Source organism: Zootermopsis nevadensis, unplaced genomic scaffold (assembly GCF_977971745.1).
Source record: "Zootermopsis nevadensis isolate Lab colony 2312 unplaced genomic scaffold, Znev_1.0 Znev_ptg000030l, whole genome shotgun sequence".
Lineage (NCBI taxonomy): Eukaryota > Metazoa > Arthropoda > Insecta > Blattodea > Termopsidae > Zootermopsis > Zootermopsis nevadensis.
The window spans coordinates 6,788,092-6,803,952 of record NW_028259162.1 but is presented as its reverse complement, the minus strand read 5'-3'; the positions used below and the strand labels follow the sequence as shown (position 1 = coordinate 6,803,952).

Sequence of the window (15,861 nt, the reverse complement as noted above, 5' to 3'; positions counted from 1 at the left end):
CTTGTATCGACTTAGCAAACCCACGGTGAATTTCAGTGAAGGAGGCCGATATTTCAGCATGTATCTGCAAAGCAGAGTGCTTACTATAGGGTAACTCTTTATAATCAAACATGTTGTAGACTTTATAATATTAATCAAGTTCCTTAGATAATCTTGTGCATATTTGTTACGTAACATTTTCTCATATGCATTGGGACACATTGATTTAATCGTGACTTGTATTCGCTTCGCTTTTTCGCTGTATATGTCGCGGTTAACTACCGTTTTGACACATTTTTCGTGTTTTCCTCAGATTTTCAAGGCTAAATCTGCGATGCTACATTCATATATGACAGAACTTTCCCTGAGCCAGTTCTTAATTAATCATTCATGATCACGTAACCATCCCATTTGTCGTTGCACTATCGTTTAATACCCCAATAATAGATCGTGTTATCTCTTTCTTTTAATCAATATAAAACATGTTTTCGCTTCGATTCAGTTATCATTCTAAACGTGCTAGCTTTCTGAAGCATGGTTCAGTCCGCTATGTATTTTCCTCTTCTATTTTTGATTGATTGCTTCTTCAGTTTCCACTTTAACCTCTTCAGATGTGTCTTTCCTCAAAACTATACATTTGTCTACCTTCACACTTAATCAGAATTGAAGATTTCTGTCTTCTGGGTTGTTGCGTTGTGTAGACTGGTTGATGTTTACCAACGTTTCAGAGGTCATACTGCCTCCATCATCAGGGCGATGAGTATGAAGATTTCTGTCTTCTGGGTTGTTGCGCTGTGTAGTCTGGTCGATGTTTACCAACGTTTCAGAGGTCATACTGCCTCCGTCATCAGAGTATGAAGATTTCCGTCTTCTGGGTTGTTGCGCTGTGTAGTCTGGTCGATGTTAACACACGTTTCAGAGGTCATACTGCCTCCATCATCAGGGCGATGAGTATGAAGATTTCTGTCTTCTGGGTTGTTGCGCTGTGTAGTCTGGTCGATGTTAAACAACGTTTCTGAGGTCATACTGCCTCCGTCATCAGGGCGATAAGTATGAAGATTTCTGTCTTCTGGGTTGTTGCGCTGTGTAGTCTGGTCGATGTTTACCAACGTTTCAGAGGTCATACTGCCTCCGTCATCAGAGTATGAAGATTTCTGTCTTCTGGGTTGTTGCGCTGTGTAGTCTGGTCGATGTTTACCAACGTTTCAGAGGTCATATTGCCACCGTCATCAGAGTATGAAGATTTCTGTCTTCTGGGTTGTTGCGCTGTGTAGTCTGGTCGATGTTTACCAACGTTTCAGAGGTCATACTGCCTCCGTCATCAGAGTATGAAGATTTCTGTCTTCTGGGTTGTTGTGCTGTGTAGTCTTAACCAACGTTTTAGAGGTCATACTGCCTCCATCATCAGGACGATGAATCAACAACAACCCAGAAGACAGATATCTTTATACTCACCGCTTGTGAAAACCTCAAGTCATACATTAATCAGAATTGTCCAGAAGCTGAAAGTGGTTGCCTGCTGGGTTGTTGTCCCGTGTAGTCTGATAGAAGTTTTCCGACAATTCAGAGGTGCTTGCTGCCTACATCACCAAGAAGATCATCCTGGAAGCAGCAAGGACCTCTGAAACGTCGGTAGACGTCTACCAGTTTTCATTGAGCAAAGAACCCAGAAGAAGTATGCATGTTCCTACACCTTGCACAGATTTCATTCAGTCTTATATTGCTCATTTTCTGTTTAAGCATTTTATTAAAAAGGAAACAGCTTTTGGCCTGGTTTTATGTATGGGCTTGAAACTTGAAGTTTGAAATTAACTCTAGTGTAAGGAGGATAGAGATTGTAGATGCATGGGAAGAAGTTACTCAGGACAGTCTATGGACTTAGGAAATATTAGTTTCGCATGCAATTGTTTCGTCTTCATTACCTACGCAAGATCACACGATTTATTCAAAACTGAATGTGTTAAGAAACAAATATATGAGTGAATGTTCCTGTGTAAATATCAATATAATAAATAGACTGCCATTTTTTATTTTTAAGCGGAATGAATACAAATGGAATATACGCATTTTTATATTTAGAATAACTAATCATATAGAAGAGGTGAAAGGGGAAAAATTGTAAAAGAAGCCAAAATACAGGGAGAAATGTGAGAAAAAATGAAATTGTATGAAATTTTAAGGAATGATAATGAATAAGCTTGTAGGAAAGGAAATAATTACAAAAAATGGAAGCAAAAATGAAACAAGTGTAGCGAATAGACTTAAAATGAAAAAAAATAAAATAAGTCGCTATAGGAAACGAAAATTAATTGAAATTGGAGACGCAAACCAAAGGAGATGACAATGGAATGAATGATACTGAAGACGAATTATATGTTATAGGAAGATAGCAGGAAGAATATAAAGGGAATGATTTAAAATGATATTATGAGTAAGTCTCAATATCATATACGAGTAGATAACAAAATATTTAAATATTATTTTAAATGTTTAGCTTGTATAAGGTAATAGTTTCAAAATGTCCAAAGCCCTGCCATTGCCTCTGGCAGAAAACATAGTTCTGTTAGTGCCTCAGTAAAGGCAATTTCGCACGGGTCACGAATTCGAGTTCTAATTAAAGTTCTTCCTGATGAACATTTAATCTGTTGCTAGATGCTTGTAAATTATTTGACGCATTGTTTTCTGTATTCTCACCCAGTACGTAGTGAACAATCTGGGCGGAAACTGTAAATTTCAGGATGAATGTTTTATCGAGATTTTGTAAAATCTGCGTGTGTGCAGGAAGTATACGGATCTGACAGGAGATAAATTAGAATGTCACGTCGCATATTTCCCCTCGCTTCGCGGAGATGAAGCATCACATTGTTTCACGTGACACTGGGCAAAGAAGCTAGATATTTTCCATTCGTACTTCAACTTCCGATGCAGGGGTTCAAGTTAACACGTAGAAGAGCTTGTAGTTGCATTTAACATTGTAATTTAATTGGTTGAGGTTTGGTTCTTCTGATTAGTAGCGCTTTAGCGTCAAATGGTGATGTGAAAAAATAGGTTTACGTATAAATATAGCTTGGATTTATTCCGGCCTCTTCAAATGTTATGGCGCATTACAATCCCTTTCTAATATCAGCCCGTCTTAAAAAATAGTCATGCGTAAAATATTAAGGTTACGGTCATCTAACATTCACTACAATATCCGTCCATCGAATTGCCGAATAGAGGCCTTTTATATTTTAAAGATTGAGATGATAATGTTGCGTCATATTGTGTTGAATATATACTTGTTCAATTTTATCAGTCCAATCACAATAAAATATTATTATTAAATATTAAAATATTACAATTAACATTTAAATATTTAAAATATATTAAAATGATGCTCTCTATCGAAATGTTCGATTTACATTAGAGCATCATCTTTTACACTACATGTTTCAGTTCCAATGAACCATCTTCAGGTGTATAATCCATATAAACTCAAATGTAATATCCTATGTGCAATTCTTCGTCAGATGTCCATCAAATATCAGAAAGTTTTTCTCTTCCAGACTATTGTATTTTAATATCGCATTCAAGGTCGTTTCGTAATGTATGTCGCGCTTAACATGTTCTTGTATGGGTGAAACGTTTTGTAGGGGTTTTTGTATCGGTCATAAATGAAGAGTGGAGGAGGTTCGACTGTTTGGAAGTATTGCCGTGTTTGAAAAACTTTCTGATATTTGATGGACATCTGACGAAGAATTTCACATAGGATATTACATTTGAGTTTATATGTATTATACACCTGAAGATGGTTCATTGGAACTGAAACATGTAGTGTAAAAGATGATGCTCTAATGTAAATCGAACATTTCGATAGAGAGCATCATTTTAATATATTTTAAATATTTAAATGTTAATTGTAATATTTTAATATTTTAATATTTAATAATAATATTTTATTGTGATTGGACTGATAAAATTAAACAAGTATATTTTAAAGATTTTTCTAAAGTCATTATTTCAAACAAATATATCTGCCGATCTGTAGTGACCTGAGTCACAACACTCATGTCAGTTTGAGGTCACGGACAGGTCAACGTCATGACAAAGTCACGACGATATCAGTACGATGCTTTCCCGAATAAATACCTTTGAAATTTTAAAGTTCATTTGAAAGTATTTGTTTCAAACGCGTATTTCTGCCGATCTGTAGAAATCTGGGGGTCACTCATGTCAGTTTGAGGTCACGGATAGATTAACGTCATGACTGGGTCACGGCAATAACATCCTAATATAGGTAACTGATAATAGAAGGATTTTGAATGAACCTTTAAAGACGCAAACTGATGGTTAATGTGTCTTTGTTTCAGGTACAGTACACAAGCCAAGATGGTGGATACGGGTACGGGAAACCTTTATATTGTTGGGTCCTTTAAACGTATGTCTCCTGACCCTGATTTCAAGGTAACATGCTAGATTTCTACACACTTTAGAATGAAATGTTTGTCTGTATGCATGATTGAATTATCTGTCTGAGAAGATGTGGATTGCTGTGTTACGGGGGCAGTCAAGAAATGAGTGTACAAGGCACAGATATTTTTAAATGGCACATTGGATCTTTGATGTGTCACAATTTGACCAAGATATTTCATAGAGTCCAGTAAAACATTATGTGGATTGAATTACTTTTACAAATTTATTAATTTAAGCAGGAATAACTATAATAATAATAACGATTTCATTTCTTAGGCTTAACGTGATATTTCCAGTAGTTTCTTTGGATGGGGCAGGTGTCTATTGGTGGGGGTGGGGGAAAATACGTTACATAAAACAGGGAATACGACTTATTGACAAAATTCCGCGTCGTATCGAAACCACATACGTACAGCTTGATGAATCATGAAGTACATAATTTCTACACGTAGTCACCGTTGTCATTTCACACTTGCTGTAATTTATAATTAATTTCTTATGACTCCTGTTACTATTTCCCCGTGTTCTTTAAACCTGTGTTCACCAAAATTGAAGCCGCGGCCTCTAGGGGGCCGTGAACATTTTTCTTTTTCTGGCAGCTAATAGCTCACTTATAACACATAAATTGTTGATGAAAGGCCACATTAAAGTGCAAATAAATAAAACAGAAGAAGTACTTAATAGAAATCGATGTTAAAGAAGAAGGGAGAATGACTCACTTTAAGACATACAGATTGTTTCTGAATTTCACGTCCATTTTAGGGTTATGTCCCACGCACAACATAAACGAAGTCTAAATACTCATGGGTACTTTGACTCTTAAACTTCGATTTAGGTCCATTTTACTTTGGAAGTAGAAATATAACAATATATATGTCTTGCAAACTTCATTTGTGACTGTTCTTTACATGCATGTTGTACTTGTTCCAGTTCCAATTAGAATTTCCTTCTTTCGCGTGGTTTTAAGAATAATGAATAGTGATTTCACCATGTCCTGATAACTATTTTTATTTCTGTTACTTATAAATGTTTGTCAAAATAATAATAAATATGTTGTCTAATATGAAACTTGTTTTGCATTTGTGAGATAAATTGTTTATGTATGCTTTATTGTAAGTAGACTGCACAACAACTTAGGAGGCACCTTGTTGGTGAATAAATCTTACGACATAGTTTTCCGAGGAAATCAAAATTATCTGCTTGTTGAAGTTCAACGTTAAGGAATCGTATAAGCTAACATATTTGCGTCCAACGTATTTGTTGTAATATCGAAGAAAATGTTGTGTGTTAACACATTTCTTCTGTTTACGTCTTTGATTCATTATGACTGTCAGAAGTAAATTATACGCTCAAGTCTTATTTTTATCCATCATTGTGGTTTTCTCAAAATCCTTCGTTCGGAAACCTATATGGTTTTATTCTTTAGGTAATGGGAACTTAATTTCAAGGGCCCGTTTTACTGCGTTAATTTCGATCATTGCATGTCAATTTCAATGCCCACCGAAGGCATTAGGGTGACGTTTCCAGGGACTATTAAAGTGTGGGCAAAATTATGAGAGCCAATCTTTACTAATTAATTTTTAACTTTTAGGATGCATTTTTCATTCACCTGTTCTTGTCCATAGCGCGTAAAAATATGAATGTCATTGAAAAATGTTTCCATCCTTTTTAATTAATTACACAATCAGCTATTTGAAGAGCATTTTAAACTTAAAATTTATAAAAGTCTGGAAACTTGGGGCTACACACCATGCGTAATTCTGGAGCCCATTTAGAACGCATGAAACATCGAAGAGCGTAGCGGGTTTGACATGCATGATGCTGGATGACAGAATATTAATTTCTATTATAGTAAAATACACGTATCACTGGGTAATATAATTATTATTTCAATGTGCACTAATTTATAATCCGCATAAAAGTATCAGTTGAACTTGCTGGTTAACACCAATATTGTACTGTGATTTCCATGCATGCGGCGACATCAGTTATTTCAACCTTGTTATGATGTCAGATAACGGCTTCATCATTTCCACGTTCCGCTCGTCCATTTATGTGCACATGCTGTATCAATTCATTACCCTTTCATTCGTCCACTATTTGTCCATTCCATTCCGCGTCTGTATCTCTGCACTGTTAGGTTCATTTATTCCGTTGTTAATTTTACACACATTTAGTTTCGTGGACTCTGTATAGAAAGCGTATTAATACTGTGCTTGTGTGAAACGTTAGCTCCGTTCTTATGCCAGTGGCGCATTAGTACTGTTTTCTTCAAAATATTCAAAAATGCACTCAGGAAATGATTCTGACGAAGTCGTAAATTAAAAATCTGAATGCATTTCGTTCTATTTGACATTCTATTTAGTGTATTAAAAGCAACATTAAATAACAGATTACATACTAACTATCTGGCGTTTAAGTTATAACGCCAAAAACGTATTTTTATAACTTAATATAAATTAAAATTAAATTATTTGGTTATTCCGTCAAATCACAATGTATTTAAAATAAGATAATTAAAATAATTAAAATATCATTCTGTGTTCCATATCGAATAATCGATTTACAATTGGAACAGTTACAACATGTTTCGGTTTTATTAAACCATCATCAGGTGTAAAATTATATTAAATTTAAAACTTAATTACAATTTTTCGTAGTGTAGTTTTTTGGAGGTCGTGTCCAGATATTTTCATATAATGGATCAACTTTATTGTTTGAAGTGATGCTTTTGATGTTTACATCGGTCAGAGATGAAATAGTAGACAACACAGTTGTGTCTGGAGGTGATCCAGAAGTATTACCGTATCCGATCAAGGTTTATAACTTAATATAATTACAAATCATTGAGATAAATGTATTGGCTGTAACCCGCTTTATTCTGGGCTCTCAGAATTACGATCACAGTACACGTATCACCAATTAATTGGTATATCAATTTAATTATTTGTTTTCGTGGTTAGTTGTTTGGTTCTTTTTCATTCGTTTGTTCTTTAGGTAGATAGATCGGAAACAGACATTTTGGTAGATGTATAAAGTGAAGGTTTCGCGGCGACTGAAGTTGATGAAAAATTCTCGGGCTACAAGCCACGTCAGGTGGCTGTATGGTAAATAAACCATATCTTCTGCCAACGTTTCGAGAGCAATCTCTGCTCTCATCCTCAGGGCTACTGCGTAACAAATCTGATCCTTTGTAGCGCACCAGCCCTGAGGATGAGAGCAGAGATCGTTCTCGAAACGTTGGCAGAAGATATGGTTTATTTACCATTCAGCCATCTGACGTGGCTTGTAACCCGAGAGTCTTTCATCAATGTTGGTAGATATTTCTCATTATTACACGAGTATATATTAAATCTGTTTTATTCCATAAGAGTGAGAGACCGGAGATATATATATATATATATATATATATATATATATATATATATACACCATTATTAAGTTGTTTATATGATTTCTGCACTGTCTTAAAAAGTGATTAAGCAATTGACTGTTCATTGCTTCACCGCGGAACGTAAGCTGCAGATATCTATCGCTTCATCTTCCTTTCTTTCATCTGTCTTCCTGTTTGCCGACGGCTTTCAGTGGCATCTCCCCGGGTAGCGTGGGTGGAACTAGGCGAAGGAATGTGTTGGCCAAGAAACCGCCCTCAGGATCGATAAATCTTTAGACCTTGACTATTCATTCAGAAGCACGACAAAGTAGAAAATTCAGTTGGGTAAATGCAGTTGCTGCTGAGGGACCCAAACATTCCTTCAACTGTTGGAATTTTGTTCCGTAATCAAGGTACCACGCATTGAATTAGTTTTTTTAAATGACACTCTGTAAATTTCAGAGGTAAGTAAACGTAGAATTAAATAGGTCTGTGAGGAGCATTGTAACTGACGATCTCGGGGAAACGAGAGACGATAACGGATTTCAAAGGTAACAAGTTTTAATGTCTGTATTATCGATTTGGCAACGTATAAGAAAGGCTATCTGCTTGTAGACTCCCACAGTGCTTTGAGTATATGTAAGAATTACTTTTGCTAGGTACTGAATGTTCATTGAATTAGCTATTTTAAGCGGACTGAAATACAGCTAGGTTGTAAGTCACCAGGTATTGATCACATTTAGGCGAATTAAGGATGGAGGTAATGTATTACGTTCTGAGATCGACTAACATAAATCCGATTTTCAATAAGGAAAAATTACCACAACAGTGGAAGGAATCTATTGGATCTATTTATAAGAAGGATGATAAAATTTATTGTAATAATTCTCGATCAAAATCATTATTGTCAGCTATATACAATAATTTTTCAACTTCCTTCTTCAAAATTAACTTCACTGTGGTCATCGGTGTGGATTTAGACGTGATATATTGCATTCGTCATGTATTGAACAGGAATGTGAGTGCAATGGGACAGTACGTCAGTTGTATACAATTCAATGAATCTACTGTTCATAAATCGGGTTATGCTACTTCAAATTATTTCAATATATCTTAGGAATTCTTCGTTTTAGCATGTGAAGTAGGTCTTAAGAGGTTTTAACATCCGCGTGGAGTTGTAGGTAGAAATCAACTTTACAGAGGAACACATTCCCTTTTCCTTTAGAGCTGAAGTGTCTGAAGATGGAAACAGTATGTTTCTAAAATTCCACACAGCCTTACAACACAGCAGATCAACATCGGCTTCTTTGCCGCCATTAGAATCTCAGTGTATGAAATTCACAATGTCATTAAAATTTTATAATTAGATTATTTCATCCATTGTAAAATTACTGCAAGAAGGAAAAGAGACCTAAGTGATAAATGCCTATAAAATTTTTGATCGTTTTACAGATTTCATTTATTGTCTTCTGCATTGGGAAATATTCAGTAAGTAATAATCTGTATATACGAGTTTTGGTGAATGAATGAAGGTTGCTATATGTGACGTAAATTCCTTTATTTTCAAAAATAATTTGAATACCACTAATAAAGTTCATTTGAAGCACTGACAGTAGGCTCGCGTTTTCTTCTCGGCATTGAAACTGATTTTTTTTGTGGTCGAGTAAAATGACAAGGAAAGTTATGAAACTGATAAAATCTCTCGTAATGAAAGTTTGTATTTGAAGACTTCTGTATCCTTGTACGTATATTCCACTGTTGTCTAACTTTTAATACGAAGCCCATGCCATATAGAACTTAATGTTCAATTACGTATTGTCTCACACAGTGTTCAGTGGCATCTGTTTAATGCAACATTGCAGTGATTAATGCTTCTGTCTCGCTGATTTGGAAGATGGTTTGATAACGTTTTTGCCCGTATAATTAATGTTGCTTAATTGTAAAGTCTTTTCTCAATTGTCTGCAAATACTAACCCTTCGTTTCATGGACTTACACACAAGTTCTCATTAAATCAGTGTTCCTTTTATGAAATGTGCACCTAATTTTCCCTAGAACGAAAACATTTCGAAACGTATGTACCTTTTTACCTCTTCAAGTCACGTATTCTTTTCTTTCTTTCTCTCTTTCTGCATAATGTATACTCGTTTTAATTAGTACTGCGTATTTCATATTAATTGCTGTACATTATATATATGTACACAGCAGATATAATTTTTTCCGCGGTTCAGTGGTGTTGTGTGTACTGTCTTTGTATATTGTAACCGTGTAGATGTAGGCTGTGTTTCCGACGTTTCGGAGATACTTACGGCTGCCTTCCTGAGGGAGAAGTGAATCAAACGGAGCGTAACGTGAATAATTTTATTATGAACGTATGGAGAAATGTGTTCACCTCGAACGTCGCATCTCGGCCCAGAGACCGGTTGTCCTGCCTGCGTTTTTTAGTTTTTCCTGCTTCCCTCCAGGCAAATACCTGTCCAGTACCGGTAATTGAATTAAGGTTGCTTCTTTTTACATACATTCTAATTCACTAATCCTTAATCATCCTGTCTTTCAGTCCTTTATACTCCGAGTTGCTGGCAGCATCGCTAAATGAAATGCTGATAAATACATTAAGCTGGAAGAAATAGGCCTACAGCCCAAATATATACATGTTGCTAACACCCAGAAACAGGACCTTTTCTGCAGCTTTGGGCAATCGAAGCTCAAATCGCCCTAGATGCTGATAGCGTCTCTAAACTCACGCATCGCACGCATCCACTTATGCAGGCGAACACAGATTATCGTATCTCTAATTATTGTGTTTAAATAACGGGAAAATCATTCTGTTGACGAATTTTCTCCAAACTAACGACGTTCCTTTTATAAAATAAGGAATTAGTATCTAGAAAGATTCTATATAACTATGTACTGATTTAAGTGCACTTGTGCATATGAACGTTTTATATTTAAAGAATGTTTGTGGAATGTTGCAGTTTGTTGTATTTTCTTATTTGTGCTGCTGCATGTCACTGTTTCGCTTCATTTGTGTTGTTACACATTGATGCCGTCTAATAAATTGTAGTACTTATCCTCAAGAGCAGTGTTTTCTACTCCTGTATAATTTTAAGAATGTTTTGTGCATCTGTAATGTTTGTGTATTTGCGTCTGTTTATAGCCACCATTTTTGCATGAAAATGTTTACTATTCGATGTTACTTATAGTAAATAGACTTAACATCACAGAAATATTTGTAAATAGTAGGAAAAATCTAAATATTTTATAGTCCACTTAATTTTGTATGTATTTTTGAACAGTGTATTTTTCTATGTAAAATGTTTAGTTAATATTGTTATTAAAATCATATTATGTTTAATGACTTCAGTATATCGTTATGTAAGGTACAAAATTAGAAACTTTTAGTGATTATTTTACTCAGGACAGTTTATAATTGAAATAATTGTGACTGTTTCCATAAATACGTTTTTGTACAATTTATTTTTCTTATCTTCATGTGTCAGATTATATTAAATATACTTCATTATAAGATTAACTCACACATGTATTAAATGCATTGTAAATTTTGGATCTAGTACTTATAAAAAGTCCCATCATAACATTAAGCCAAAGCAAGTAGTGGATAAAATTACTTAACACCACGATCGCTATGATCTTCTGAAAACAAAACGCAAAACTCGACGATTCACAGTTGTTGTCACCGAACGTCATAGTTGAATATTAACATTTCTACTTCGTTTTTGGTGGTTTTCCTCAGTCCTTCCAGGAAAACTTATTTATGCTCAACGCAACTTATATGAGTTTAATTTAAATTCGATGAACCGTCAATTTTTCACCGTTTTTAAAAAAACGCCATCTGTCATGCTGGAATTGAAATATTTTTTAAAATGTTAAAGAATTAAACTAACAGCTTGTGATACATGTGTCAGAGTTTAGTTATCTTGAATCGAGAAATCTGTGTATTATACTTGAGGGTATAATGTTGATGCTGTTTTTCCACTGCAAACAGCTGTACCTGACCTCGAATGTGTCCACTTCTGATTTCAACATGGGGTATAGCATGACAGGAACCCTGGAGCGAGGCAGCAAGAAAAGCAACTCCTTCCAGATGACTCACTTCGCAGTCATCAGACGTCGAGATTATGAAAAACCTTAGTCAGATACTTCACTCTGCCCTGCAGACAAAAACGTCGACTAGGACAGCCACGAGGTGGAAGAAACGTCGACCAACGTCAGCCACAGATGTTCTTCGTGTTTACTTCTGGATGGTTGATGCTCAGTTTTAATCGATTTGCAACGGCCGGAGGCTTCTTTTTTCTGTGTCCAATCAACTACTAACTTTACGTCCGATTTTACCCAAATAATAAAGGGAATGTAATAGACTAATATTGAAATATGAATAGGTTTGCTTGGATGACATTTTTGGAGGAAAATCTTACATTTTTCATCAGCGTAATTGAATGACTTGGATGTTCTATTTCGTACGTGAGTTATATTCTCTATACTTTATAAGCAACTGGTGATTCCGTCACACTGAAAAATATTCTGGTTTTAACGTAATTACAGTTTTGTTTAAGAAATGACACATTCAGATTTTTCAGAATATTTTCATATACTTGCGTTCTATAATAATACGAATTTTATCTAGGTGTATTATCTTCTGCTAGTATCAGTACATTATACGTTAGAATTTTCTACTTGCCAGCAGTTAGAATATAGTAACATGCCTACTCCGGAGTAGATGTGCTAATATTTACACTGTAACGTATTTCTCGGGCTTGCCGCTGAAAGTGAAATTTCTGCATCGTTTGGCATTGTAGAATTCACGTGAAAGTTCAGATCTCAGTCTGTTGTTGCCTGCGGTGGTTATAATGCTCGATGTTTCATGCGTTCTTCGCATATAGTGAATAGGAGTAACGCCAAATTGTAAGATTTCTTTTTCGTCCGCACGTTTAATCTCCTAGTCTACTAAAACGAATTTTTATGAAAGTAATGTTCGCTCCGGAGCTGTAATCTCAAATCAAAAGTTACTGCTCACGCAGAATTCTTTAGCGTGATATTTTTAGCAAAAGGGTTGTTTCTGCACCAAATGGATGTCAAGATCGTTGGTGTAGGCTATAGAAAATAGAAAAAAAATGTATTTATAAATTATGTATAACGCAAATTGGTGTACGGGTTACCAATTTTGTTACACTGTCGACGCAGATTGAGTTCAAAACTAGTCATAGAGAAACCTTTGCTTCTGTTTAAACGCGTTCCATACACGCGTGTGTATTGTATCGTACTCCGTCCCTCGTCAGACAACCGTTATCTACATCTGAAAGACGTTTTAGGCTATAGAATTATACATATTTCCTTAAATCCGCTTGCAGTGTCTAGAAGGCGAATTGTCTGCCTCGTAGCAACACGTCTGACTTCGTCGTGCTTGGTCACTTATGTGATCTGTCGTTTTTGAGTCATGGCAAGGAACATCGCGTGCACCGGTATGATTATTATCGAATTCTGCGCCAAGTTATGGACTTCAGATCGTAGTGTTTAGATTTCAGTTAGTTTAGCAATGGATTTGAATTGTCTTTAGCCGGAAATCTTTGTAACAGAACGCGTTCACTCGAAGTCGTACGTGTAAATATCTCAAATTTTCTATGGAAGAAGTTCTTAATCTCGACTGATGTTGTTCTGAGTTGTAACGCCGTGTATATTAATCGTTTCGAAGAATCATGCTGCCTCCATCTTCAAGGCTTTAACTGGTAGTAGTTGATAAGTGTTGTTTTCTTTGAGGTGTGGTCCGAATTCTTAAATATAATTTAGGCGAGCTTCAGCTTTGAAGGTTTAAATCTATGGTAATTTCAAATGAGATTTCTAATTCTCTCCGTGAGGTATTCGTTCCAGTGTTAATCACGTCTCTTGGCACACAGAGTATAATGACTCGCTCTGACACGCCTAGAAGTCACATTCTGTTATGATTCGGCCTTAAAACTTGGACTTAAAGGGATGTCAACTCAGTTTCCTTCTGTGTGGATGACTCCCTTATTAATCCTCAACTTCGGGAAGGGGCAAAATCCCTCTCTCCCACTGAAACCGTCTTAGAAGAGAGAAAGTTATCTGAAGGGGTGGAGGAGGAGAAGCCAAGCTGCAGATCTGGATGGCTGCCCCCAGTTAACATTGCCGTCACTCTGTTTGCCGGCAGACGGTACTTGTTTGTTCCAAACCGAAATCGGGAAAGATGGAGAATGAAGAGACTGACACTGTTCTGATAACGATTAAATTACTAACATATTGACTGGAAGACGTGGTAAGATAATTTATAACGTATGGCCCCGAAAGAATTTTGTAGGCAAAATTTTGTTTATGTAGATCATTTCATTATTTTGAAGAATTAGTCTTAATTATATCAATATTATTTGCCAGTTTGTTTCTAAGGCAGTTAAGAACGTAGGCTTGTCTATCAACGTAATATCTTGAGCTGTTCAAACATATTCTGATATTAGCAGGAGAAAAATTATTAATCCACTAGAATTTAGTTTTTAATAATACTGATATTTGAACGCAACTGTCACTTGCCTGCTTCCGGTAGGAACTGCTATAAATAAACAAGTTGTTTTTATTGTTTTCGTGGAGTGATATTTGACTTGTATCGGGAAAATATTCTTAGCGCTTGGAGGGGGTCATGGAGTTCCAGCCGAGATGTGCCGAGAAGTGACAGTTTCAATCAACTTATCAGTGAACACAATGTGCTTATAGGCAGTATACCTCATAAACTTTCTGAAAATATGAAAAAGTATGCATTGAACTCTAAAGTAGATTTTACAAAATCTGCTCCTAGACTGTGTTTCTGCTTAAGCATGTGCTTTTCCAGACGTGTATAAGCATTTTTCGTCTCTGCTATGAAGAAACTGAATTCACTCAATGGCTATGATGCAATGCGGTTGCTGAAAAATAAATGTTTTATTCGAACGACTAGCTTAAATGATAGCTCCGAATCTCTAACAGTTTTTGTTTGTAGTGATCCGGGAATTCTTGAGTCAAAAGTTCAGAATGTCTCGAAGTATTTTAATTAGCCTTAGAAATGAAGTATGTTTCTTGAAACTATAAAATCTTTGCAGGATTGTTATCAATGTTATGACACTTATTGAAGTGGGCTAATGGAATGCAGTCTCGGAGCAAAGTGGTGTAACGAACCTCTGAAGGCCTGAAAAGTTATTGAGTTTACTGTAGATTGCTTTGATTCCAGTGCTGTTAGATGCTTCATTTAAATAAAAGCGGGCCAAGTTGCTTATCAGAACTGATGGATTCGCCTTTGAAAGACGTCAAATGTTTCGCTCTGTTGATGTTCTGTTAATTTTGAAAACTTTCTATTGGTTTCCCTTCACCTCGACGCAGAAGGATTATGAACGGCCACTTGTAAATGAATTTTTCCATTTTCTTCTTCTCTTCTGTGTTCTAAAATTCCATAATTTCCTCTTCATGGCATTCCATTATTTTGGTTGTTGTGTGTTTCTTTTTTAAATTTCTTGACATTTTATAAATTCCAATGTTTTGGTTTCAGGCACGAACATAAATGATTTGTGTTATTCCTTCAAGCACCATGCTGAAACTTCAATATTTTCCAGTATTAAAGTCAAGCATGACGTCTGAATACAGCGTTATTAACTCGTGTCTGTTGCGGGTCCATTTTATTTAGCTGACAATGAATCATGACTATGTAGTTCCTTTCAATGCTTACGTACTCCAAGCGTGGCTGTACGACGTCAACTTGACTCATAAGCGTCTTTCGAACCATTCGTCGGGAAAGCTCAAAACGGACAAAGCTCCTAGTTTCCAGAGGAATTATCTTAGAGTTATTAATGTGAAACATTCAGATTCTCAGCCATATTTGTATAAATGGAAGCTTTGTTAATTTTATATTTGTTATCCTGGACAGGGCTTCAAAATCGTTGAATCTTCATGGAAACTGTTGCTATGTACATTAAATGTAATCGCATCTTTAGATTTAGATTTGTTTTGACTTCTATCTAAGTTATGGGAATGTGAGGTATGTAGAGCGACTAGTTGATTCATGTAA

At 35.7% G+C, this 15,861-nt stretch overlaps 1 protein-coding gene across 1 annotated transcript in view; it reads left to right on the top strand.

Moving 5' to 3' along the window:
- Positions 1-14,720, top strand: part of LOC110831042 (uncharacterized) — an 89,548-nt gene extending 74,828 nt beyond the window's left edge. The window contains exons 3-4 of the mRNA XM_022066591.2: positions 4,329-4,422; positions 11,809-14,720. Of these exons, the coding sequence (XP_021922283.2) occupies positions 4,329-4,422; positions 11,809-11,955 (241 nt within the window). The 3' untranslated portion in view covers positions 11,956-14,720. The remainder of the gene's footprint in view (positions 1-4,328; positions 4,423-11,808) is intronic.
- Positions 14,721-15,861: the final 1,141 nt, after the last annotated feature.